This window comes from Hypanus sabinus, chromosome 4 (genome assembly GCF_030144855.1).
Source record: "Hypanus sabinus isolate sHypSab1 chromosome 4, sHypSab1.hap1, whole genome shotgun sequence".
Classification (NCBI taxonomy): domain Eukaryota; kingdom Metazoa; phylum Chordata; class Chondrichthyes; order Myliobatiformes; family Dasyatidae; genus Hypanus; species Hypanus sabinus.
The window spans coordinates 23869000-23896864 of NC_082709.1; the positions used below are offsets into that span (position 1 = coordinate 23869000).

At 41.6% G+C, this 27865-nt stretch overlaps 1 protein-coding gene across 3 annotated transcripts in view; it reads right to left on the bottom strand.

Moving 5' to 3' along the window:
• Positions 1–27865, bottom strand: part of ubr3 (ubiquitin protein ligase E3 component n-recognin 3) — a 248653-nt gene that overhangs the window by 45725 nt on the left and 175063 nt on the right. For all 3 annotated transcript variants that reach the window (XM_059966618.1, XM_059966617.1, XM_059966619.1), the window contains 2 exons: positions 23602–23738; positions 10803–10888 (listed from right to left, as the gene is read on the bottom strand). In XM_059966618.1, coding sequence (XP_059822601.1) covers positions 10803–10888; positions 23602–23738 — 223 coding nt within the window. The remainder of the gene's footprint in view (positions 1–10802; positions 10889–23601; positions 23739–27865) is intronic.

Consider the following 27865-nt stretch of genomic DNA (forward strand, 5'->3'; position numbering starts at 1 on the left):
CTCAATTTTCATTTTTATCAGATCACAGAATCTCCTTCCAGCTGACTTCAGAGTCTCTCACATGCCTTCTGGCAAACTCTAGCCGAGATTTCATGTGAGTGTTTTTTTTTCCAAAAGTGGCTTTCTCTTTGCCACTCTCCTACAAAGCTGCAACTGGTGAAGCACCCGGACAACAGTTGTTGTATGGGCAGTCTCTCCCATCTCAGCAACTGAAGCTTGCAACTCTTCCAGAGTTGTCATAAGTTTCTTGGTCACTCAGTTTTTGAGGACAGCCTGCTCTAGGCAGATTTACAGCTGTGCCATATTCTTTTCATTTCATGATGATTGACTTGACTGTATTCCACGGGGTATTCAGCGACTTGGAAATTTTCTTGTATCCATCTTATCCATCTCCTAACTTGTACTTTTCAATAACCTACTCGTGGAGTTGCTTGGAGTGTTCTTTTGTCTTCATGGTGTATTTTTTGCCAGGATACTGACTCACCAGCAGTTGGACCTTCTAGATACAGGTGCATTTTTACTACAAGCAATTGAAACACCTTGAATGCACAAAGGTCTCCAAAAACAGATCTCGATTTAATTATGTAACTTCTAAAACGAATTGGCTGCACCAGTGATGATTTGATGATTCATATTAAGGGGGGGAATACTTATGCAGCGATTATTTTGTGTTTTATACTTGTAATTTAGATCACTTTGTAGAGATCTGCTTTCAGTTTCTTTTTCTGTTGATCAGTGTCCAAAAAGCCAAATTAAATCCATTGTGATTCAATGTTATAAAACAATATGATCATGAAAACCTCCAAGTGGGGTGAATACCTTTTTATAGGCACTGTACTTATTTCCATGTCAAGATAGTGTTTGATATGGAGAGGAACCGCGGGTGACAGAGCTGTCATGTAGAGCCTGTAGTAGAGGTAAGATATGTTTTGGGTAATGGATACATTGCCAATAAGCAGACTGCTTTGAATGTTGTTAGAGATGCACTCTTCCAGGAAAGTGAAAAGTAAACGATCAGACACTCCTAATTATTGCTTTATAGATGCTGAATGAGTTTGGGTGTCTTTGGAAACAGATCATCGAAAGATACTCAGCCTCTGACCTGCTCTAGATGCCATAGTCTGTGTGTGACTGGTCCAGACATATTTTAGATTCGTAGTATTTAAAAAAAATAAGTCCTGATAATGGTGATGGACCAGATATTTGTTGAAAATGGCCATTGCCTGAGTCATGTGGCTTCAGTTACTTGATACTTAACATTCTATACCCAAGTACTGCTCCATGTAGTATTTCCTCACTTTCTCAGAAGCTACAAAGAGAATTAAACAACATGCAGTCTTTTAGTGAACACCTGCACAACCATATGATATAAAGTAATTGTTGCTGTTAAAGCAGTTGAAGGTGATTGAGCAAAGCAATGTCCCGAGCAAAATGTGAGTTCTTCCAAAGATTCCAGAACCTCTAAGAACTTTTAACTATTTTCCTTCCTAAAAGTCCAATAATGTTTGTTTAGCTCAGGAACTTCAATGCAATATTCAGACAAAAGACATCCTGACATCGTGCCCAGTCACTTTCACCTGGAACTGAAAGCATCAAGCTTCATGGGGTCCAAAGACTTGGGGCCATTTCCTCACAAATATATATTATTCCCCTATCACTCTGATGTAACGGTCCTGTTGGTTTATTATCACCAGATGATATAATCCAGATGTGATCTTTATGATAATCTGTCAATTTCCACAACACATTAACAATATTTATTCTTGATTTATTTGATTAAATGAAATTATTTTGGCTAAATGTCTAGAGTTAATTACTTCAGATTTCTGGATCATATGAGTTATGAAAAAGGAACAAGTCTAATTAGATTCTAGTAACTGCTTATATTCTTTACTTCAGTGTTCTGTAAATTGGTTCACAATACATGCTATAATACCATAATAGATTTTTCTCCTTCCCTTCAGTACAATCTAACCGTTCCCTCCTACATAGCCCTCAATTTACTATCAATCATGTGCTGATCTCAGAGCTTCTTAAATTCTCCTATCTGCTTCTACCATCACTCTTGCCAGAGTTTTCCACACACTCACCACTCTGTGTAAAAAGCAAACTTGCCTCTGACAATCCCACTATACTTCCCTCCAATCCCCTTAACATTATGCCCCCACCCCCAGTATTAGCCATTTCTGCCCTGGGGGAAAATTCTTCAGCTATCCACTTGATCTGTGTGTCTCATCATCCTGTATACCTTTGTCAAGTCACTTCTCGTCTTGTTTGCTCTAAAGGTAAAGGCCGTAGCTCAATCTATCCTAATAAAAGTATTCTCTAATCCAGGCAGCATCCTGATAAATCTTCTCTACATCCTCTTCAAAGCTTCCACACAAGACCATAAGATATTGGAGCAGAATTAGACTACTTCGCCCATCGAATTCGCTCTGCCATTTCATCATGACTGATCCAATTTTCCTCTCAGCCCCAATCCTTCTATAATGAGGCAATTACAACTGAACACAATATATTTTGGTCAGACATTCTAACAAAATAAAAAAATACACACTGACAGCTGTAGAAAGCAATCTTCACATCATTAGCTGAATCTACCAAGGTCTCAAGTGGCTTTATTTTCTACAAAAGACGAATAAGATTACAGAATATGATCTGAATAATACTGTGGACCCAATAAAAACCAATGAACATTGAAAATTCTTTCAGCACTTTTGTCATGAGCCACAATTGAATAATGTATATTTGAGTTGTTTTATCAAATTTTGTAAAGCCATTTGTTGGCTTCTGTAACTTCATAGGCTTGCATGTTATTATCCTCAAATGTAATCACAGTGAAATATCTGGTTAAATGCCATTATTTGAGAGAAAAGGAGTAAGCAAGAATGCAAAGGGAAGGGTAATAACAATAATAGCATTAAACAATGAGGTCTACACATAGAAACATAGAAAACCTACAGCACAATACAGACCCTTCGGTTCACAATGCTGTGCCAAACATGTACTTACTTTAGAAATTACCTGTGGTTACCCATAGCCCTCTATTTTTCTATGCTCCAAGTACCTATCCAGGAGTCTCTTAAAAGACCCTTTCCTATCAGCTCCCACCACCGTCGCCGGCAGCCCATTCTAAGCACTCACCACTCTCTGCATAAAAAACTTACCCCTGACATCTCCTCTGTACCTACGTCCAAGTACCTTAAAACTGCATCCTCTCGTGTTAGCCATTTCAGCCCTGGGAAAAAGCCTCTGACTATCCACATGATCAATGCCCCTCATCACCTTATGCACCTCTATCAGGACACCTCTTATCCTCCGTCACTCCCAAGGAGAAAAGGCCAAGTTCACTCAACCTATTCTCATAAGGCATGCTCCCCAATCCAGGCAACATTCTTGTAAAGCAAACACGAGGAAATCTGCAGATGCTGGAAATTCAAACAACACACACAAAATGCTGGTGGAACACAGCAGGCCAGGCAGCATCTATAGGGAAAAGCACTGTCGATGTTTCGGGCTGAGACCCTTCATCAGGACTAACTGAAAGGAAAGATAGTAAGAAATTTGAAAGTAGGAGGGGGAGGGATGTGAAATGATAGGAGAAGACCGGAGGGGTCTTTTGGAAGAAGACAGCGAGGCTTTGAGAGGAAGTGCGGCGGCGGCCATTTTCAAATTGTCCAATTGCGTCTCAGATCGGAGTTCTGAGAGGCGGGACTGCACAGGCGCGTGAAGGAGGCCTGGGAAGGAGGGAAGATATAAAAAGAACGCAGCCTTAAGAAGCGGGCAGCGGAGTGCGCCGGGAGCAGAGTGTAGGGCTTGGGCTCAGGGGGCTTAGGTGGAAGAGGGCACAGTAGGCTTATCTTTTAGTTCTTGTTATTTTCAGTTATTTGGGAAGTATGAGTGTGAGGGCAGCTTGTTGTTCTCGGTGTTGGATGTGGGAGGTCCTGGAGTCTCCGAGCCTCCCGGACGTCCACATCTGCGCCAGGTGCGCCAAACTGCAGCTCCTGAAGGACCGAGTTAGGGAACTGGAGCTGCAGCTCGATGACCTTCCCCTGGTCAGGGAGAGTGAGGAGGTGATTGAGAGGAGCTACAGGCAGGTGGTCACTCTGGGGCCACGGGAGGCAGATAGGTGGATCACGGTCAGGAAGGGGAAGAGACAGGTACTAGAGAGTACCCCAGTGGCTGTACCCCTTGACAATAAGTACTTATGTTTGAGTACTGTTGGGGGGGGAACAGCCTACCTGGTGGAAGTGACAGTGGCTGGGCCTCTGGCACAGAGGATGGCCCTGTAGCTCAGAAGGGTAGGGTTAGAAGAAAGAGGACCATAGTAATAGGGGACACAATAGTCAGGGGTTCAGACAGGCGGTTCCGTGAAGGTGATTGGGAGTCCCGGATGGTAATTTGCCTCCCTGGTGCCAGGGTTCGGGACGTTTCTGATCGCGTCCAAGATATCCTGAAGTGGGAGGGTGAAGAGCCAGAGGTCGTGGTACATGTAGGTACCAATGACATAGGTAGGAAAGAGGCAGAGGTCCTGAAACGAGAGTATAGGGAGTTAGGAAGGTAGTTAAGAAGAAGGACCGCAAAGGTAGTAATCTCAGGATTACTGCCTGTGCCACGCGACAGAGAGAGTAGAAATGGAATTAGGTGGAGGATGAATGCGTGGCTGTGGGATTGGAGCAGGGGGCAGGGATTCAAGTTTCTGGATCATTGGGACCTCTTCTGGGGCAGGCGTGACCTGTTCAAGAAGGACGGGTTACAGTTGAATCTTGGGGGGACCAATATCCTAGCGGGGGGGTTTGCTAGGGCTACAGGGCAGACTTTAAACTAGTAAGATGGGGGGGGGCGGGAATCAATTTGAGGAAACTATGGGAGAGGAGGTTAGTTCACCAGTAGAGCAAGTAAAGAGACAGTGTGTGAGGGAGGAAAGGCAGGTGATGGAGAAGGGATGCGCTCAGCCCGAAGACGTAGGGGAGAAGAAAGAAAAGGATAATAAATTTGAATGCATTGTTAGGGATGAAAAGAGAGGAGGAGGTGGAGAGTATCTTAAGTGTATCTATTTTAATGCTAGGAGCATTGTAAGAAAGGTGGATGAGCTTAAAGCGTGGATTGATACCTGGAATTATGATGTTGCAGCTATTAGTGAAGCATGGTTGCAGGAAGGGTGTGATTGGCAACTAAATATTCCTGGATTTAGTTGCTTCAGGTGTGATAGAGTAGGAGGGGCCAGAGGAGGAGGTGTTGCATTGCTTGTCCGAGAAAATCTTATGGCGGTGCTTTGGAAGGATAGATTAGAGAGCTCCTCTAGGGAGGCTATTTGGGTGGAATTGAGGAATGGGAAAGGTGTAGTAACACTGATAGGAGTGTATTATAGGCCACCTAATGGGGAGCGTGAGTTGGAAGAGCAAATGTGTAAAGAGATAGCAGATATTTGTAGTAAACACAAGGTGGTGATTGTGGGAGATTTTAATTTTCCACACGTAGACTGGGAAGCTCATTCTGTAAAAGGGCTGGATGGTTTAGAGTTTGTGAAATGTGTGCAGGATAGTTTTTTTGCAACAATACATAGAAGTACCGACTAGAGATGGGGCAGTGTTGGATCTCCTGTTAGGGAATGCAATAGGTCAGCTGACAGATGTATGTGTTGGGGAGCACTTCGGGTCCAGTGATCACAATAGCATTAGCTTCAATATAATTATGGAGAAGGACAGGACAGGACCTAGAGTTGAGATTTTTGATTGGAGAAAGGCTAACTTTGAGGAGATGCGAAGGGATTTAGAGAAAGTGGATTGGGTCAAGTTGTTTTATGGGAAGGATGTAATAGAGAAATGGAGGTCATTTAAGGGTGAAATTATGAGGGTACAGAATCTTTATGTTCCTGTTAGGTTGAAAGGAAAGGTTAAAGGTTTGAAAGCACCATGGTTTTCAAGGGATATTAGAAATTTGGTTCGGAAAAAGAGGGATGTCTACAATAGATATAGGCAGCATGGAGTAAAGGAATTGCTCGAGGAATATAAAGAATGTAAAGGGAATCTTAAGAAAGAGATTAGAAAAGCTGAAAGAAGATACGAGGTTTGTTTGGCAAATAAGGTGAAAGTAAATCCGAAAGGTTTCTACAGTTATATTAAAAGCAAGAGGATAGTGAGGGATAAAATTGGTCCCTTAGAGAATCAGAGTGGTCAGCTATGTGTGGAGCCGAGAGAGATGGGAGAGATTTTGAACGATTTCTTCTCTTCGGTATTCACTAAGGAGAAGGATATTGAATTGTGTAAGGTGTGGGAAACAAGTAAGGAAGTTATGGAACCTATGACAATTAAAGAGGTGGAAGTACTGGCGCTTTTAAGAAATTTAAAAGTGGATAAATCTCCAGGTCCTGACAGGATATTCCCCAGGACCTTGAGGGAAGTTTCTGTAGAAATAGCAGGAGCTCTGACAGAGATCTTTAAGATGTCATTAGAAACGGGGATTGTGCCGGAGGATTGGCGTATTGCTCATGTGGTTCCATTGTTTAAAAAGGGTCCTAGAAGTAAGCCTAGCAATTATAGGCCTGTCAGTTTGACATCAGTGGTGGGTAAATTAACGGAAAGTATTCTTAGAAATAGTATTAATAATTATCTGGATAGACAGGATCTGATTAGGAATAGCCAGCATGGCTTTGTGCGTGGTAGGTCATGTTTGACAAACCTTATTGAATTTTTTGAAGAAGTTACGAGGAATGTTGACGAGGGTAAGGCAGTGGATGTAGTCTGTATGGACTTCAGCAAAGCCTTTGACAAAGTTCCACATGGAAGGTTAGTTAAGAAGTTTCAGTTGTCAGGTATTAATGCTGGAGTAATAAAATGGATTCAACAGTGGCTAGATGGGAGATGCCAGAGAGTAGTGGTGAATAATTGTTTATCGGGATGGAGGCCGGTGACTAGCGGGGTGCCTCAGGGATCTCTTTTGGGCCCAATGTTGTTTGTAATATACATAAATGATCTGGATGATGGGGTGGTAAATTGGATTAGTAAGTATGCCGATGATACTAAGGTAGGAGGTGTCGTGGATAATGAGGTGGGTTTTCAAAGCTTGCAGGGAGATTTATGCCGGTTAGAAGAATGGGCTGAACGTTGGCAGATGGAGTTTAATGCTGCGAAGTGTGAGGTTCTACATTTTGGCAGGAATAATCCAAATAAAACATACAGGGTAAATGGTAGGGTATTGAGGAATGCAGAGGAACAGAGAGATCTCGGAATAACAATGCATAGTTCCCTGAAGGTGGAGTCTCATGTAGATACAGTGGTGAAGAAGGCTTTTGGAACGCTGGCCTTTATAAATCAAAGCATTGAGTACAGAAGTTGGGATGTAATGTTAAAATTGTACAAGGCATTGGTAAGGCCAAATTTGGAATATTGTGTGCAGTTCTGGTCACTGAATTATAGGAAAGATATCAATAAATTACAGAGAGTGCAGAGACGATTTACTAGGATGTTACCTGGGTTTCAGCACTTAAATTACAGAGAAAGGTTGAACAAGTTAGGTCTCTATTCATTGGAGGAGGGGGGATTGAGGGGGGATTTGATCGAGGTATTTAAAATTTTGAGAGGGATAATTGAGTTGACATGAATAGGCTGTTTCCATTGAGAGTAGGGGAGATTCAAACAAGAGGACATGATTTGAGAGTTAGGGGGCAGAAGTTTAAGGGAAACACAAGGGGGTATTTTTTTACTCAGAGAGTGATAGCTGTGTGGAATGAGCTTCCTGTAGAAGTAGTACAGGCCAGTTCAGTTGTGTCATTTAAGGTAAAATTGGATAGGTATATGGACAGGAAAGGAGTGGAGGGTTATGGGCTGATTGCGGGTAGGTGGGACTAGGTGAGATTAAGAGTTCGGCACTGACTAAACAGGCCGAGATGGCCTGTTTCCGTGCTGTGATTGTTATATGATTATTATATGGGTTGGGATGAAGCTGAGAGCCGGAAAGATGATTGGCAGAAGGGACACAGAGCTGGAGAAGGGAAAGGATCATGGGACAGGAGGCCTAGGGAGAAAGAAAGTGTGAGGGGAGCACCAGAGGGAGATAGAGAACAGGCAGAGAGAGAGAAAAAAAAAGGAGGGGTTAAAAAAACTAAGTATATCAGGGATGGTGTAAGAAAGGGAGGAGGGGCATTAATGGAAGCTAGAGAAATCAATGTTCATGCCATCAGATTGGAGGCTACCCAGCCAGTATATATGGTGTTGTTCCTCCAACCTGAGTGTGGCTTCATCTTGACAGTAGAGGAGGCCATGGATAGACATATCAGAATGGGAATGGGATGTGGAATTAAAATGTGTGGCCACTGGGAGATCCTGCTTTCTCTGGCAGACAGAGCTTAAGTGTTCAGCGAAACGGTCTCCCAGTCTGCGTCGGGTCTCACCAATATATAAAAGGCCACACCAGGAGCACCGGACGCAGTATACCACACCAGCCGACTCACAGGTGAAGTGTTGCCTCACCTGGAAGGACTGTCTGGGGCCCTGAATGGTGGCGAGGGAGGAAGTGTAAGGGCAGGTGTAGCACTTGTTACGTTTACAAGGGTAAGTGCCGGGAGGGAGATCGGTGGGAAGGGATGGGGGGACGAACGGACAAGGGATTCGCTTAGGGAACAATCCCTGCAGAAAGCAGGGGGGGGGGAAGATGCGCTTGGTAGTGGGATCCCGTTGGAGGTGGCAGAAGTTACAGAGAATTATACGTTGCACCCGGATGCTGGTGGGGTGGTAAGTGAAGACAAGGGGAACCCTATCCCGAGTGGGGTGGTGGGCGGATAGGGTGAGGGCAGATGTGCGGGAAATGGGAGAGATGCGTTTGAAAGCAGAGTTGATGGTGGAAGAAGGGAAGCCCCTTTGTTTAAAAAAGGAAGACATCTCCTTCGTCCTGGAATGAAAAGCCTCATCCTGAGAGCAGATAAGACAACGGACAGTAGGTGCAGTAGGCCATTCGGCCCCTCTAGCCAGCATCGCCAGATGCAGTGGAGACAGAGGAATTGCGAGAAGGGGATAGCATTTTTGCAAGAGACAGGGTGGGAAGAGGAATAGTTCAGGTAGCTGTGAGAGTCTGTAGACTTATAGTAGATATCAGGTGTCGGAAATGGACCAGGTAAATTTGAGGGCAGGGTGAAAGTTGGAGGCAAAGCTAATGAAGTCAACAAGCTCAGCATGCATGCAGGAGGCAGCACCAATGCAGTCGTCGATGTAGCGAAAGAAAAGAGGGGTCGGATACCCGTATAGGCTTGGAACATGGACTGTTCCACAAAGCCAATAAAAAGGCAGGCCATAACTAGGACCCATGCAGGTGCCCATGGCTACACCTTTGGTTTTAAGTAAGTGGGAGGAGCCAAAGGAGAAATTATTGAGAGTAAGAACTAAATACGTAAGACAGAGGAGAGTGGTGGTAGAGGGGAATTGGTTAGGTCTGGAATCCTAAAAGAAGCGAAGAGCTTTGAAACCTTCCTGGTGGGAGATGGAGGTATATAGGAACTGGGCATCCATGGTGAAAATAAGGCAGTGGGGGCCAGCGAACTTAAAATCATTTAAAAAATTCAATGCGTGAGAAGTGTCACAAACATAGGTGGGAAGGAATTGAACAAGGGGGGGATAAAACAGTGTCAAGGTATGCAGAAATGAGTTCGGTGGGGCAGGAGCAAGCTGAGACAATGGGTCTACCTGGAGAGGCAGGTTTATGGATCTTAGGTTGGAGGTAGAAACAGGAAGTGCGGAGTTTGGGAACTATGAGGTTGGTGGTAGTGGATGGGAGATCCCCAAAGCTGATAAGGTTGGTGATGGTATAGGAGACAGTGGCCTGGCGCTCCTTAGTGGGGTCATGTTCAAGGGATAAATAAGAGGAGGTATCAGAGAGTTCTCGCTATGCCTTTGCCATGGCCTCCTCTACTGTCAAGATGAAGCCACACTCAGGTTGGAGGAACACCACCTTATATACTGGCTGGGTAGCCTCCAACCTGATGGCATAAACATTGACTTCTCTAACTTCCGTTAATGCCCCTCCTCCCCTTCTTACCCCATCCCTGATATATTTAGTTTTTTTACGCCTCCTCTTTTTTTTCTCTCTCTCTCTGCTCATCACTCTGCCTGTTCACCATCTCCCTCTGGTGCTCCCCTCCCCCTTTCTTTCTCCCTGGGCTTCCCATCCCATGATCCTTTCCCTTCTCCAGCTCTGTATCCCCTTTGCAAAACACCTTTCCCGCTCTCAACTTCACCCCACCCCTTCCGGTCTTCTATCATTTCGCATTTCCCCCTCCCCCTTCTACTTTCAAATCTCTTACTATCTTTCCTTTCAGTTAGTCCTGATGAAGGGTCTCCGCCCAAAGCGTCGACAGCGCTTCTCCCTATAGATGCTGCCTGGCCTGCTGTGTTGCACCAGCATTTTGTGTGCGTTGTTTGAACATCTTTGTAAAGCTCCCCTGCACCCCTTCTATAGTTTCCACATCTTTCCTGTAGTGGGGTGACCAAAACTGAGCACAGTACTCCAAGTGGGGTCTAACCAGGATCCTATATACCTGTAACATTACCTCTCAGCTCTTAAACTCAATCCCATGGTTGATGAAGGTCAATGCACTGTATGCCTTCCTAACCACAGAGACAACGGTAATATCTACGTAGATCTTCAGAAAGCCTGAATACTAAACACCACTAGAATAGCCTGAAAATTCCTAGCAATTGATAAATGAACGTGCTTGGCTATGCCCATACCTCAGGTTTTACCAGCTTGAGCTGAAAAAAAATAAATACAATAATAATAATAACAACAATTATATAAACATATGCACTTACTTAAACAGGATCTTTTTGTCGTGGCACTTGCTCCGCCTAAACACAAGTTTCCACCTCGATGAACCAATTCCAACTCCAAATTCAACCTGTGGCATCAATTAAAATGTACTTATAAATTCAACACAAAAATTACTTCACTGCTTTGATATTTCTCCAATTATAATCAAGAAGAATATATTGAAACATATACTTACTTGAAGATGAAACTAAAAAAAACATTTACTTCTGCTAGCAGAATTTGTGTTTAGACATTCTAACAAAAGTAAAAGAACTTGCACTGACAGCTGCAGAAAGCAATCCCCTCGCCATTAACTGAATCTACCAAGGTCTCAAATGATCTCTGTTGCTAAGAATACTGCAAAGTGGTGTTGATTTTTTTTGGTTGCACAGATCTCTGTCTGTTTGCTGCTGATAAGAGGTTTTGTATGACAAGAGAGTTTTCCATTCCTAGGCCAATTTGCTCTGTTCTTCCCAGCAATGAAGGGAGCAGAGACAGAAATTGACAAACCAATGGACAGGTCAGAGAGAAAAGTAGCATGATTTCACTCACCTTAGGAATACAAATAAATTTCAATTTATCTAATTTATCTACACATGTAGCATATATGTATTTATACTACAGAAAAATTCCAAAATATTAACAAAACAATGTGGAAGATCCTTGGGGAAACTAACTCATATGACTGGAAAAAAAAAACAAATTTTAGATTTATTAGGTTATTACATTTAGAAACTGTTTTCGTTTAAGATGAACAATTATATAATGTTACTAATTAATAGTGACTTAAACTGAACTTGTTTATTCTGATAAGCTTTTTAGAACTTATCATAATTAGAAATACCAAACTGCCAATCAAATGCATGAATCTACATATATCCTCTGTATATGATAAAAAGACACTTTTGTTTAAGGTTCAAACAACACACACAAAATGCTGGTGGAACACAGCAGGCCAGGCAGCATCTATAAGGAGAAGCACTGTCGACGTTTTGGGCCGAGACCCTTCGTCAGGAATTTTGCATTTCCCCCTCCTCCCCACTACTTTCAAATCTCTTACTATCTTTCCTTTCGGTTAGTCCTGACGAAGGGTCTCAGCCTGAAACATCGACAGTGCTTCTCCTTACAGGTGCTGCCTGGCCTGCTGTGTTCCACCAGCATTTTGTGTGTGTTGTTTGAATTTCCAGCATCTGCAGATTTCCTCGTGTTTGTTTAAGGTTAATTGTTTGGCTGGCTTTGGAATAATTTTCTTTTACCTTAGTTTACTTCCTTGTGAAATGGATGAAAAAGGGAACTGCTGGCACAAGAGGTTGCTAGAGTTTTTAAAAAGTAAATAAAAGCCAGCTACAATTATACAGAAATCACAGCTATGGGATGGTTCCTGTGCCAGCCACATCATAATTTGTTTTTGCACATAAATAAGAAAACCACATTTTTGACTAGCACCAAAAGTGAGTAAGATTAATGCAAATACAAAAAGTGATTTTACTTGCCATTGTTACATTGTGAAATTAGCATTAACTCTACATGCAGTTGAATATAAATTCCAAAGATGCTGTTTTGTTATTCAGCATTCCTTTACAGGATGTATCTTTTCACCCTTCTTCATTATTCACTATCTAAGCATTGCTTCCATCTCACTGTCTTTTTGCTTATCTCGACTTACTCTTGAGGTGGATGTGATAACGCTCCTTCCACAACCACTAGGGGTGTTTTTAATGAAAGCACTCTCACAGTGCTTTTGGATAAGGGGTTCCAGGTTTCAGTAATGATGGACACCAGTGATACATTTGTAAATCAAGAAAGAGTGCAATATTGATGGAAAACATGTGCCTTGGTAACTGAAGTTGTGGTTTGGGAGGTGCTGCTCAACAAGTCAAGAAGATTAACTGGAGTCTAATTTGTAAATGGCCCATATTACCTCTTCTGTATGGTGATGGTGGTGGAGAGGTTTCTGCTTTGTGCTAGAAATCTGTAAAGCAGTTTGAGAATTCTCTATGCAACATTCACCCAGTCAAGAGAATGTGTCTTTACCCTTCTGACTTGTGCCTTGTAAATGGTAGATAGGTTTCAGTGTACCAAGAAGCAAGTCTCTTCTTACTATTTTCTACCTGCTGATCTGATTTCATTCCTGTTCAATGAGCAACCTGCCAGTGTGTTGTTGGTAGGGGTAAGACCATAAAATATAGGAGCAGATTTAGGCCATTCAGCCCATTGAGTCTGTTCCACCATTGTATCATGGCTGATCCCGGATCCCATTCAACTCCATACACCTGCCTTTCCACCAAAACTTTTGACGCCTTGATCGATAAGGAAACTATCAACTTCCATCTTAAATATACGCACGGACTTGACCTCCACTGCAGTCTGTGGCAGATCATTCCACAGATTTACTACTCTCTGGCTAAAAAAATCCTCCTTACCTTTGTTCTAAAGGGTCACCCCTCAACTTTGAGGCGATGCCCTCTAGTACTGGATACCTACACCAGAGTTAACATTCTCTCCATATCCAACCTGTCTAGTCCTTTCAACACTTGGTAGGTTTCAATGAGATACCCCTGCATTCTTCTAAATTCCAGTAAGGGCCAAAGCTGTCAAACGCTCCTCATATGTTAACCCCTTTATTCCCAGAATCATCTTCATGAACCTCCTCTGCATGTTTTCCAATGACAGCACATCCTTTGAGAGATGGGGCCCAAAACTGTTAACAAAACCCCAAATGCAGCTTGACTAGTGTCTTATAAAGCTCAGCATTGTTTCCTTGCTTTTATATTCTATTCCCCTTGAAATAAATGACAAAATTGCATTTTCCATCTTTACCAAAGACTCAACCTGTTAAGTTAACCTTCTGGGAGTCCCTTTGTACCTCTAATATTTCACCCTTCTTCCCATTTAGATAATAGTCCAAATTACTGTTCCTATTACCATAATGCATTATCATACATTTCCCAACTCTGTATTCCATCTGCCACTTTTTTGCCCAATTTGTCTAAGTTCTGCTACAATCGCATTGCTTCCTCAGCACCACCAGCCCCTCCACCTACTTCATATCATCCGCAGACTTTTCCATAAAGCCATCAGTTCCATTATCTAAATCACTGACAAACAATGTGAAAAGCAGCAGTCCCATACTGACCACCTGAGGAACACTACTAGTCACCAGCAGCCAACCAGAAAAGGTCCCTTTTATTCCCACTCACTGCCTCCTGCCTGTCAGCCATTCTGCTATCCATGCCAGTATCTTTCCTGCAATGCCATAGGAATTTATCTTGTTAAGCAGTCTCATGTGTGGCACCTTATCAAACGCCTTCTGAAAATCCAAGTAAATGACATCCACTGCCTCTCCTTTGTCCACCATGCTTGTTACTTCCTCGAAGAACTCCAAGAGATTTGTCAGGCAAGATTTCCCTTTGCAGACCCATGTTGCCTTTGACTTATTTTATCATTAGTCTCCGAGTACCTCAAAACTTAATCCTTAATAATGGACTCCCAACAGTTTCCCAACCACTGAGGTTAGGCTAATAGGTCTATAATTTCCTCCCTTCTTAGAGAGGAGTTACTTTTGCAACTTTCCAGTCCTCCGGTACCATGACAGAATCAAGGGATTCTTGAAAGATCATGATCAACACAACTGTTATCTCTTCAGCAACCTCTCTCTGGACTCTGTAGTCCAGATCTCTGTAGATGGGATGTAGTCCATCTGGCCCAGGTGACATATCTATCTTAAGATCTTTGAGTTCGCCTAGCACTTTTTCCTTTGTAATAGCAATGGCACTCACTCCTGCTCCCTAACACTCATGGACATCCGGCACACTGCTAGAACCTTCCGCAGTGAAGACAGATGCAAAGTACCCATCAAGTGTATCTGCCATTTCTTCATTCCCCATCACTACCTCACCAGCATCCTTTTCCAATATCAAGCTGCAATATCAACTCTCACCTCCCTTTTATTTTTTATACAGCTGAAAATTTTTCAGTATCTTGCTTTATATTATTGACTAGTCTGCCCTCATATTTCATCTTTTCCCTTCTTGTAGCTTTTTAGTTGCTTTTTGTTGGATTTTAAAAGCTTCCCAATCATCCAACTTCCCACTCACTTTTGCTACCTTAAATGCCCTTTCCTTAGCTATTATGCAGTCCTTAACTTCCTTTGTCAGCCACGGTTGCCTACCCCTGCCATTTGAGAACTTCTTCCTCTGTCGAACATATCTATCCTGTGCCTTGTGAACTATTCCCAGAAACTGCAGCCATCTCTGCTCTCCCATCATCCCGGCCAGTATCCGCCTCCTATCCACTCAGGCAAACTCCTCTCTCATGCCTCTGTAATTCCCTTTATTCCACTGCCATACTGATACATGTGACTTATGCCTTTCCCTCTCAAACTGCAGTATGAATTCAATTATAATATGATCACTAGCTCCTAAGGGTTCCTTTACATTCAGCTCCCTAATAATATCTGGGTTATTACACAACACCCAATCTAAGATAGCCTTTCCCCAAGTAGGCTCAAGCACAAGCTGCTCTAAAAAGTCATCTTATAGGCATTCAACAAATTCCCTCTCTTGCAATCCGACACCAACCTATTTCGCTAATCCCCTAGCATATTGAAGTCCCCCATTATAATTGTGCTATTTCCATTACTATATGCCTTTTCCTGCTCCCTTTGAAATCTCAACCCCACATCTTGGCTACTACTTGGAGGCCTATATATGATTCCTATAATGGATTTTTTTTACCCTTGCAATTTCTTAACTCCACCCACAACGATTCAACATTCACTGGCCCTATGTCACCTCTTTCTAAAGATGTAATTCCATCTCTTACCAACAGAGCCACACCACCACCACCTATGCCTTTCTGCCTGTTCTTTCAATACAAAGTATATCCTTTGATGTTAAGCTCCCAACAATGGCCTTCTTCCAGCCACGACTCATCAACGTCCACAACATCCTACCAACCAATCTCTAATTACGCCATGAGTATGTCCACCTTATTCTGATAGCTATGCATACTTAAATGCAGCACTTTCAGTCCTGCATTCTTCGCCATTTTGCCTTTTGCCTTTGTGGTACAATTTAACTCTTTGCTGTCTGCATTTGTACCCAATTATTGGCTTGTCCTTCCTTACAGTCATGATACATCCATCATCTACTTGTAAACCTGCTGGCTCATTCTCAGCTCTATCATACTGGTTCCCATCCCCCTGCCATATTAGGTTAAACTACTCCCAACAGCTCTAGTAAATCTGCCCTCTTGGATTCAAGAGTAACCCATTCCTTTTGTACAAGTTTCAGCTGCCCCAGAGGTCCCGATTATCCAGAAATCTGAATCTCTGCCCCCTCCTCCAACTCTTCAGCCACACATTTATCTGCCACCTCATTCTATTCCTATCCTCACTGTCGTGTGGCACAGGCAGCAGTCCCAAGATTACTATCTTTGCGGTCCTGCTTCTCAGCTTCCTTCCGAACTCCCTGTATTTTTTTCATGATCTCCTCCCTCTTTCTTCCTATGTCATTGGTACCAATATGTACCACAACTTCTGGCTGCTCATCCTCCCTTTTCAGGATATTGTGGACATGTCCAGAAACATCACCTGGGAGGCAAACTACCATCTGTGTTCCCTTTTCATGCCTACAGAATCACTTATCTGTCTCCCTGACTTAGAATCCATTATTACTGCTGCCATCCTCTTCAATTCCCTATCCTTCTGAGCCACAGGGCCAGACTCCATACCAGAGGCACGGCTGTTGTTGCTTCCCCTCTCTCCCAACAGTATTCAAAATGGAGTACCTAATGTTGGGGAGGGGACGGCCACAGGGGTGCTCTCCACTATCGGACGTTTTCCCTTCTGTCTCCTGACTGTCAACTAGTTATCTGTCTCTGTAGCCTTGGGGTGACTAGCTTCCTGCAGCTCCCATCTATCACTGCTTCACTTTCACTAATAAGCTGAAGGTCATCAAGCTGTATCTCCAGATCCCTAGCATGGCCTCCAAGGAGCTGCATCTCGATGCTCCTGGCACAGATGTGGCCATCAGGGAGGCTGGCAGTCTCCTGTAAATCCCACTTCTGACACCCAGAACAGGTCACTGGCTCTGTAGACATAACCCCTATTCTCTCTAGGGAGAAATCAGAAATAAGGAATAAACTTACCTAGCTACCTTGGCTCCCGCTGTTCTCATCAAAGTCTTACTACCCTGACTCAAGACTGTTCCGACAATTACCTTTCCACTAGGCGGTACCTTTCTTTTATAGAAACTGGGTTTTTAAAAGCTTTGTTGGACCTGTGTAGGAACACTCCTGTTGTATCAGCACAGTACTCCAATCAACTGTGTACTAGGTACTTGATAATGGAAATAATTAGGTTCTTTCTCACTGGAGATGATGTGAATGTCCTTTGCCAATAATCAGCCCATGCCTTAAAGTTGCCTATTTACTAACGAGCTGCAAATGGAATTGAATATTGTGCATCCATCACCTGATGAAGCCTGTACAGTTACAGATACTAGTTTTAATAGCATACAAGCCAAAATTATGACTCTGTACATATCAATCCCTACAAAAATCCTAACTTAATGAATATATTTTATTTTAAAAAGGTGTGGAAAAAGTTAAAGCATTAAAAAAGATGATTTATTTATTTATGAGGTTAGGACTGGAGAATAGAAGGATGTACCTTTAGAAGAGAGATGAGGAGGAATTTCTTTAGCCAGTGGGTGGTGAACTTGTGGAATTCATTGCCACAGACAGTTCTAGAGGCCAATTCATTAGATATATTTAAAGAAGTTGATAGGTTCTTGATTAGTATGGGCCTCGAAGATTACGGGGAGAAGGCAGGAGAATGGAGTTGAGAGGGAAAATAAATCTGCTACGATCGAATGGAGGAGCCGACTCAATGGGCCGAATGGCCTAATTCTGCTTCTAAGTATTATGGTCTAAAAAGTGTATTTCTGATATTCCAACTTCCAATTTAAAAATTAGTTTTTTAAATATTTAATTTGCATGTGCTGTTTTTGATTTATGTGGTTGACTGCTTTGCCAGTTTGATGATAACAAAGTCACTGGACATCAATAAACATCAATGCCCAAGGGCATTTCAGTATCACACATAGTTAGAGCATTCATGCATGTCAAAATACATAGATGACCAACTAACGTAACATTTTTCATCTCCTGACCAAAAGACTTCAATTCATGGACCACCTTTTGAAGGTTTTTAAGGATCTTCAAAGTACAAAATGTGAGCATTGATGTAATAGAAAATTCAGGAAAGCCAATTTGCACACTATAAACTCCTATGAACACTGATGATAATGACCAGATAACCACAAAACGCTGGAGGAGCTCAGCAGTCAGGCAGCATTTATGGAAATGAATAAACAGTCAACATTTTGGGCCAAAACCCTTCTTCAGGAAAGGAAGGCAGAATATGCCAGAATAATAAAATGGGGCAAGGGGGAAGGAGGACTAGCTAGAAAGTGAGAGGTGAAGCCAGGCAGGTGGAATAGGTAGAGCTGGAGAGGAAGGAATCTGATAGGAGAGGAAAGTGGACAATGGGAGAAAGGGAGGACAGACAGCAAGGGGATGTGATAGGCAGGTGAGGATAAGAAGCAAGAGGTCAGAGTGGGGAATAGAAGAGGGAAGGAGGAAGGACAAAAAAATAACCAGCAGAAATCAATGGTAATGCCATCAGGTTGGATGCTGCTGAGGATAATGTTGATAGAGATGTAAATATTTGCTGGGTTAATTTAATTTTGTTGCACTGACAGCTAGCTAACTGTTCTGGAGAGAACTGCAAGGGATGCACAGATCAGCATATTCTGGATGCAGACATATTTATTCTATTATGTGGGAGGTGGAGGTAAAATCCAACTTCCTGCTCCATAACCTTCTAAGCTAGCAGCCAGACACACTTAATTTCTGCAAAATGCTGTAGGAATCCAGTAAGTCTCAGCAAGATTCGTCAAGGCATGAAGGGATATGGGGAGGAGATTGGGTCTGAAAGGAAAATAGGATCAGCCATGATGAAATGGCGGACAGTCTCGATGGGCCAAATGGCCTAATTCTGCTCCTTTGTCTTTTTGTCTAAGCCACTCTGAATTGTCGACTGTTCATTACCCTTCAAAGGCCTGACTTGCTTGAGTTTCTCTAGCATTTTGTGTGCGTTCCTCAAGATTTGCAGTATCTGCAAAACCTCTTGTATCTGTCACTTCAGATTATACCATGATACATAGGACCAGAATCAGGCCATTCAGCCCATTGAGCCCTGTGGCTCAGAAGGATAGGGAATTGAAGAGGATGGCAGCAGTAATAATGGATTCTAAGTCCTCAGGAACACCGTCCTCTAGCTTAAAAAAAATCTTCCTCATCTCTGTTCTAAAGGTATGTCCCTCTACTCTGAGGATGTGCCCTCTGGTTTTAGACAACCCTTCCCCTCATACTAGGATACATCTTCACCACATCTACTCTATCTAGGCCTTTCCATATTCCATAGGTTTCAATGAGATTTCCCTCCCCCCATTCTTCTAAACTCCAGCAAAACCATCAAACGTTCCTCAGATGTAACCTTTTCAGTCGCAGAATCATATTGTTGTGAACCTCCTCTAGACACTAGCCAATGCCAGCAGATCTCTTCTCATATAATGGGCCCAAAAGTGCTCACAATACTTCAAATGTGGTCTGACCAATACATTATAAAGCCTTTTGAGGAAAAACTTCTTCACACAGAGAGTGGTGAATCTGTGGAATTCTCTGCCACAGTTGAGGCTGGTTCATTGGCTATATTTAAGAGGAAGTCAGATATGGTCCTTGTGGCTAAAGGGATCAGGGGGTATGGAGAGAAAGCAGGTACAGGGTTCTGAGTTGGATGATCAGCATGGGAGTGCAGGCTCGAAGGGCCGAATGGCTTACTCCTGCACCTGTTTTCTATGTTTCTAGCATTATACTCTTGCTTTTATATTCTAGTCCTCTCAAAATCAATACTAATATTACATTTGCCTTCCCTATCATTGACACTACCTGAAAGTTAACCTTTGGGGAATTCCACATGAACAATCCAAAATTCTTTTGCACATCTGATTTTAGAATTTTCTCACTGTTTTGAAAATAGTCTTCATCTTTATTCCTTCTAACACAGTGCATGAACACACACTTCCCTACACGATATACCATCTGCCACTACTTTGCACGTTCTCCCAAACTGTCTAAGTAAGGAGTTCCCAGCCTTTTTATGCCACGGACCAATACCATTAAGCACGGACACCCAGCTTGGGAACCCTTAGTCTATGCCCCTCTAGAGACTCCCTGCTTCCTCAACACTACTTAGCCCTCTACCTATCTACGTATCATCTGCAAACCTGGCTCGAAAACCATTAATTCCTTCATCCAAAACATGAAAAGAAGCAGTCCCAAAGCCAACCCCTGAGGATTACCACCAGTCACTGGAAGCCAACCAGAAAAGGTTCACTCTATTGCCTCCTGCCAGTCAGCCAATCTTCTATCCACGCTAGTATCTTTCTAGTAATACCATGGATTCTTACCCTGTTAAGCACCTTAGCAAAGGCCTTCTGAAAATCCAAGTAAACAACATCCCTTGATTCTCACAAAATGCTGGTGGAACACAGCAGGCCAGGCAGCATCTATAGGGAGAAGCGCTGTCGACGTTTCGGGCCGAGACCCTTCGTCAGGACCTCGTGGTTGTCCCTTGACTCTCCTTTGTCTATCCTGCCTCTCATTTCCTCAAAGCATTCCAGCAGATTTGGACTCCAACATCTTCCCTTTCATTAAAGTCAGGCTAACTGGCCTATCATCAGTCAATGAAGGCGAATGAGCAAGTGCAACAGGCAGTGAAGAGGGCAAATGGAATGTTGGCCTTTATTACAAGGGGAATTGAGTACAAGAGCAAGGATGTTCTTTTGCATTTGTCCAGGGCCCTGGTGAGACCACACCTGGAATATTGTGTACAGTTTTGGTCTCCAGGTTTAAGGAAGGACATTCTGGCAATTGAGGAAGTGCAGCGTAGATTCAGTAGGTTGATTCCTGGGATGGCAGGGCTGCCTTACGCAGAGAGATTGGAGAGATTGGGCTTGTACATGCTGGAATTGAGGAGATTGAGAGGGGATCTGATTGAAACGTTTAAGATAATTAAAGGATTTGATAGGATTGAGGCAGAAAATATGTTCCAGATGTTGGGAGAGTCCAGTACCAGAGGGCATGGATTGAGAATAAGAGGTCAGTTATTTAAAACAGAGTTGAGGAAGAGCTTCTTCTCCCATAGAGTTGGAAAGGTATGGAATGCACTGCCTCGGAAGACGGTGGAGGCCAATTCTCTGGATGCTTTCAAGAAGGAGCTAGATAGATATCTGATGGATAGGGGAATCAAGGGATATGGGGACAAGGCAGGGACTGGGCATTGATAGTGAATGATCAGCCATGATCTCAGAATGGCGGTGCAGACTCGAGGGGCCGAATGGTCTACTTCTGCACCTATTGTCTATTGTCTATTATCATTTGTTTTTTTTTGCCTCCCTCCCTTCTTAAAGATTGGAGTGACATTTAAAAATTTCCAGTCTCTGGAGCCATTCCAGAATCTAGTGATTCTTGAAAGATCATTACTAGTCATCATGCTCTTGGTCACCACATGCAGTAGTGAGAGGGGATTCCGTAGTCAGAGGAGCAAACTGGAGATTCTATGGATGTGAAGGAGACACCCGGGTAGTATGTTTTCTCCCTGATGCCAGGATCAGGGATGTATCAGATCAGATCCACAACATTCTAAAGGGTGTGGTATTCATGTGTATAGATAAATGACAATAAACTGAATTTGAACTTAAACATTACATCAAGGATAATTCTCTTAAGTTTACCCCCTAATAATTTTTAGGCATTTTGTTTGCTCCCAGCAAACTGCTTTTTAAAAATACTTTTCTGCCTAATTACAGTCTTTATCAAGCTGATAATATAATTTCTAATCTCTTTACTCCAGTTTATTTATTTAATAATACAGCGCTGTGTAGGCAGTTCAGTCCCTTTGAACGGAGCTGCTCCATCAACCCCAACAACTCTAATTTAACCCCAGCTAATCATGGGACAATTTACAATGACCAATTAACCTACCCGGTACGTCTTTGGACTGTGGAAGGAAGCTGCAACACACAAAGGAAATCCAAACATTCATTCAGTGAATAAAAGTTAGAACAGTGAAGGTTCCAGCACACATTCCTTCACTCAATGCAGTCTGTCTCTATCTTATTTAAGATGCTGTGACAAATTGGAACAACTGTTCATAAGAAACACCGACAAACAGCCTTAGTAAATCAAGATAAAAGACATCATGCAGAGTAAAAGATTCTACAGATTTCATTAATGACATCAAATTTTGCACATACAATATCAAAACCAGGACCATATCTCTCTTATCTCTGGAGCATCTGGACAGTAAAAACACTAAAGTTAAAATACTACAAATCCACCTTCAATGCTATAATTCAAAGCAAACTTATCTCCAGACTTCTGAGCCTGAATCTTGGAGTTTGGAGGCAAGTTTGTAACTGGATCCTTGACTTCCTAACCAACAAATCACAAACACTAAGGATATATGGGCAGCAACACCTCTGTCATTATTATACTCAACACTGGTCCTCCACAAGGCTGCTTCCTCAGCCCCTACTCTACTCACAATAGACTCAAGACTGCATGGCCAGAATTTGTTCTAACACTAACTACAAGTTTGAAATGACACCACTGTAATGCCTGAACCTCAAATAATAACTAGTCAGAATACAGTCAGGAAACAGAGAACTTCATGACATGGTGTCTGAACAGCAACCTTTCCATCAAGGTCTGCAAAATACGAGTTCAAGAGAGCTTAAAGCTTCAAATTCCTAACAGTGAACATCATTATAATTGCCTTGGTCCAATCTTGCAGAAGTTATGGCCAAGAAAGCTCTCCGGTGTATCTGCTTCCTCAGGCTAATAAAGAAAAATGGCATGTCACCTTTACCCCTTATTCATTTTTATCAATGCACCACAGAAAGCATCCTATCTGGATATATCATGGCCTGGTGTGGCAATTGCTCCTGACCATGACCATAAGAAATTACAGACATTTGTGGACACATCTCAGCACCTCATGGAAACCAGCTTCTCTCTCTGCCTACACCTCTCACTGCCTGCCATGGTAAAGAATGTAACACAATCAAAGATGCCACCCACCACACACTGGCAATCTTATTCTCCCATTCCTATCCCAGTAGAAGATACACAAGTCTGAAAGCAGGTACCATTCAAGGGCAGCTTCAATTCTACTATGATGAGCCTTTTGAAAGGTCCTCTAGAATAATAAGGGGGACTCAATGTCACCTTATTTCTTGTTCTGGCCTTGCACTGTTTTCTCTTCCTGCACTTTCTCAGTAACTGTAACTCTCTATTTGGCATTCTGTTATTTTGTTTTTCCTTGTATTGTAATACTTCAATTCAATGCTGTAATGAAGTGATCTGTATGGGAGGCAGTTAAAACAAAGTTTTTCACTGTACCTTGGTACACGTGACAATAACAAACCAATTTACCACTTTAAAAGAGCATGTATTACAATGTATAAAATGAATGCATATATCTAAAAAATAAAATCTAATTTTGAGGGGCACTTACTTTTCATTTGATATTCATTTAAATCATTTCATTAACTTTACACACTTTTGAGAGCAATGGTGCACTGTACTGAACAACTAAAAATTCTGATTTATTAATGGCATGCAAATTTTTCTTATGTCCAATTTTTAAACTAGGCAATAATACTTACATACCTAGCTACTGAATACATGAAGAGAAAGTCATTGTCTGGAGAACCAGGAATCTTCCCATAATCTATGTATTTCTTTTGGGTTGTGCTCCTTATGTCCTTCATCACCGACTCCATCTCTTTGCTCAAGTTTGTTGCTGACTACAAAAAGCAAATCAATGCAAGCAGAAAAGATACCTTTACCAAAGATATTTGATTAAAGTAATAATATGAAGAATGCAATTTTACATGAATTTTAAGAATAGTAGACTGTAATATGACATAAATTTGGATGAATTAGAAAACATAATCAGCATACAAGCTTCAACAGTCCAAATACAGCAGACTATAAATTGTGGAATGATAATCTGAAAACATTCAATCTGGAATATTAAAGGAAAAGGCAGCCACCATTTCACAAATGGAATTGAACAGTTAACATTATATCTATCATCTTGTTATGAGCAACAGATCAGTTGAAAACAGTTGGACAAAAATTACCTTAATTTTTATTTTCTAAATCTTTGATTGGATCTACAATGATCTAATTACAATACGTTTTATACATACTGTAAAAATAACGGCGGACATACTGGTGCTTATAATAAGTATTCCCTTCACCCCTCCTTGAAATTTTTCATTTTTTATTGTTTTACACACATCAAATCATCACTGGTGCAGCCAACTGGTTTTAGAAGTCACATAATTAGTAAGATGGAGATCTGTTTTTGAGAGCTGTGTGTGGTCAAGGTGTTTCAATCGATTGTAGTTAAAATACAAATCTACCTGTAAGGTCCAACTGCTGGTGAGTTAGTATCCTGGCAAAACCTACACCATGAAATCAAAAGAACGCTCAAGCTGCTCCGGAAAAAGAGTAATGGAAAGCACAGGAGGTGAATACAAGAAAATTTTGAAGTCCCTAAATATCCCTTGAAATATATTTAAATCAATCATCAAGAAATGGAAAGAATATGACACGGCCATAAGTCTGTCTAGAGCAGGCCATCCTCAAAAACTGTGTGACCATGCAAGAAGAGGACAAGTGAGGGAGGCCGCCAGGAGACCCATGACAACTCTGGAGGAGTTTCAAACTTCAGCGGCTGAGATGGGAGAGACAGCACATACAACAACTGTTGCCCGGTGCTTCACCAGCTGCAGTTTTTTGGGAAAGTGACAGAGAAAGCCACTGTTCAAAAAAAATCAAATGAAATCTCGACTAGAGTTTGCCAGAAGGACTCTGAAGTCAGCCGGGAGAAGGTTCTATAGGCCGATGAAACCAAAATTGAGCTTTTTGACCATGAGACTAAACGCTATGTGTGGCTTTAGCATAACACCCCACATAATCAAAAACACACCATCCCTACCGTGAAGCATGGTGGTGGCTGCATCATGCTGTGGGGATGCTTCACTGCAGCAGGCCCTGGAAGGTTTGTGAAGGTAGAGGGTACAATGAATGCAGCAAAATACAGGGAAATCGTGGAGAAAAACCTAATGCACCCTGCAAGAGATCTGCGACTTGAGAGGTTTGTTTTCCAGCAAGACAATGACCCCAAACATCAAGCCAAAGCTACACAGGAATGGCTTAAAATCAACAAAGTTAATGTCCTGGAAAGGCAGTCAGAGTCCAAACCTCAATGCAATTGAGAATTTGTGGCAGGACTTGAAAAGGACAGTTCTCTCACAATCCCCATGCAATCTGACAGAGCTTGAATACTCTAGTAAAGAAGAATGGGGAAAGATTGCAGTGTCCAGATGTGCAAAGCTGATAGAGACCTATCCACATAGTCTCAAGGCTGTAATTGCTGCCAAAGCTGTATCTACTAAATACTGACTTGAAGGGGGTAATTATGCAATCAATTATTATGTGTTTTATATTTGTAATTAATTTAGATCACTTTGTAGAGATTTGTTTTCATTTTGACACGAAAAAGTCTTTTTCTGTTGATTTGTGTCAAAAAAGCCAAATTAATTCTTCTGTGATTCAATGTTGTAAAGCAATAAAACATGAAAACTTCTGGGGGGGGGGGGGGAAGTATTTGTTATAGGCACTGGATATTGGTAAGCGTAGTGCCTCTATGATCTCAGTATTTGCTGACTCTGACTCTTGTTCACCGACTAAAAATCACTTCAAAACTTACTGTTAGCCAAATTTGTTAGAAATATTTCTCTCAAACATTTTCAACAGTTTCCATACTTACTCAAATTAACAAATAACAAAATTCAAGTTCCTAAAATACGGTGGATTCCAGTCAGTTGGGACACATTTAACCCAATTTTGACCCATTTAATTTGCCAAGGTTTCGTGGAAATAGTTAAAAATGGATAAAAAGACAAACTGGGTAACAAATTAAGCATTTAAGAGAAATACAGAACAAATTAGAACACACCCCATAGTCCTACAGTGCTGTAAAATTGAGTATTAGCTCCTAATATTTATCGATCAAAAATTCAATGCTGCCATGTTCTTCCAATTGTATGGAAACAAACAGAATCAGCGCAGGCACCTAGTGCAGATAATGGACTGCCTTTATAAAATGCTATCGACAATTGCATCCTCCAAATCTTCATTTTCATTGTAACATTCTATATGATTGTTGTTACCTTCAAATTCTTCTTAGTTCCTAACTTGATGAAGTAGTGAAATTGTTTCATTTTCAGTCAGGCCATTTCTGGCATTTCCAAGCCTAAATGCTTGAAACTGCAATGAGCAAAGCAGTTCTAAATTGTCTTACTGCTTGTTTCTCACCAACTATCAGTGATAAAAATCATTGGTTTTTGAAGACAACACACACAACTGACACCACTTACAAACTGCTCGCTCTCAGCGAATTGTAGCATCTAACGGCCACACAAATACACATGATTGACACTAGATACCTGCTTGGCCACAGAATCCTGCCCAATTAGGCAGCAAGGTGTCTCAAATCAACAAAGGGAATTCCAGCAATTCTCTCAAATTAGTTTTTGTTCTTTAAGAATTGTCCCAAATAAGCAGCTGCCCCAATTAACTGATGGCCCAATTAAACAAAATTAACTGTATTATATAAATTGCAAAATGAAAATTCCTTAGAATTACTTAATTAACATATTTCTTTTTCCATTCATAGGCAAATGATCTTTTCCCTATATTCTTTCCTGCTTCAAAATCCATTATTTTTTTGACATTCTCTTTACCTACTTCTTGCGCTCCCATTCCATTTAAGCCTCTATGCCAATATATATCTGTTACATTTTTCAGAAATACCTGTTATAGAAAAGTGTTGCTTTAACTCAACCTCCAAAAAATCATGTTTACTCATCTTAATTCAAAACATAGACAAATAAAACCCTTCCTATACATGTTACTCACCCCAGTAAATAAAAATAATAACTCCAAGCCATTTCTGACTCCCAACAGTGTATTTTTAATCAAAACAAATCAAGTTTTCCACTACTAATATATTTTTTTATCTAAATGTCACACTTTTTACAAAAATACCCAATATAGGATCTATTTGACATTGGCAAGTTTGGTATTGTCCCTGAACTGAGAAGACACTTTAGATAAACTAAAGGATCTGAAGTTCTATATAGGCACCAACTGTAAAGGATAGTACATTTCCTTCCCTGAAGGAAACTAGAGAACAATTTCACGGTCACCAGTACTGATCATGGCTTTCTTGTTCAAATTGTAGACATACATAATCATTTTAATGTAAATTTTGCAGCTCTTGTGGAAGAATTCAAACTTCTGTATCAACATCACTGATCCAGGCCACTGAATAGCTTAATCACCATGCCTGTACTTACATGAGAACGATATCTAACCTCACAGGCACAACCAACATTAAACATCACATTTTAAAAGCTTCTTATATACTGCTGCTCAAGAGTACAAACTGAATTTTTGCAACTGATAATTTGCTTATAACTATCAACTCTTCTGTAGCAAATCAATATTTCATTATGCTGGTGCTTTCCAGGCAATAGTTATTGCACTTTATTGGGTGCAACCTAGCCTGAGGCAGAAAACTGAACAGCAGACACAATGTCAAATGAATTCTAACATACTTCAGTTATGGAAAACATTTTTTGTGACTGCCTGAGCAGCAAATTTCCTAACGTGCTCCCTACCAATTGAAATGGCATGCAGATCTTCCCATTTTGTCCTCCTTGGAACAGTAGCAACCTTGCAAGACGTTTTTAGGACAATAACAAAATCTAGCCAGAGACTTACTATCCATACGTAATCTGATATACAAGTGTCAATCATAAATGCCAAGCTAACCAATGAGAACTGATTACAAAAA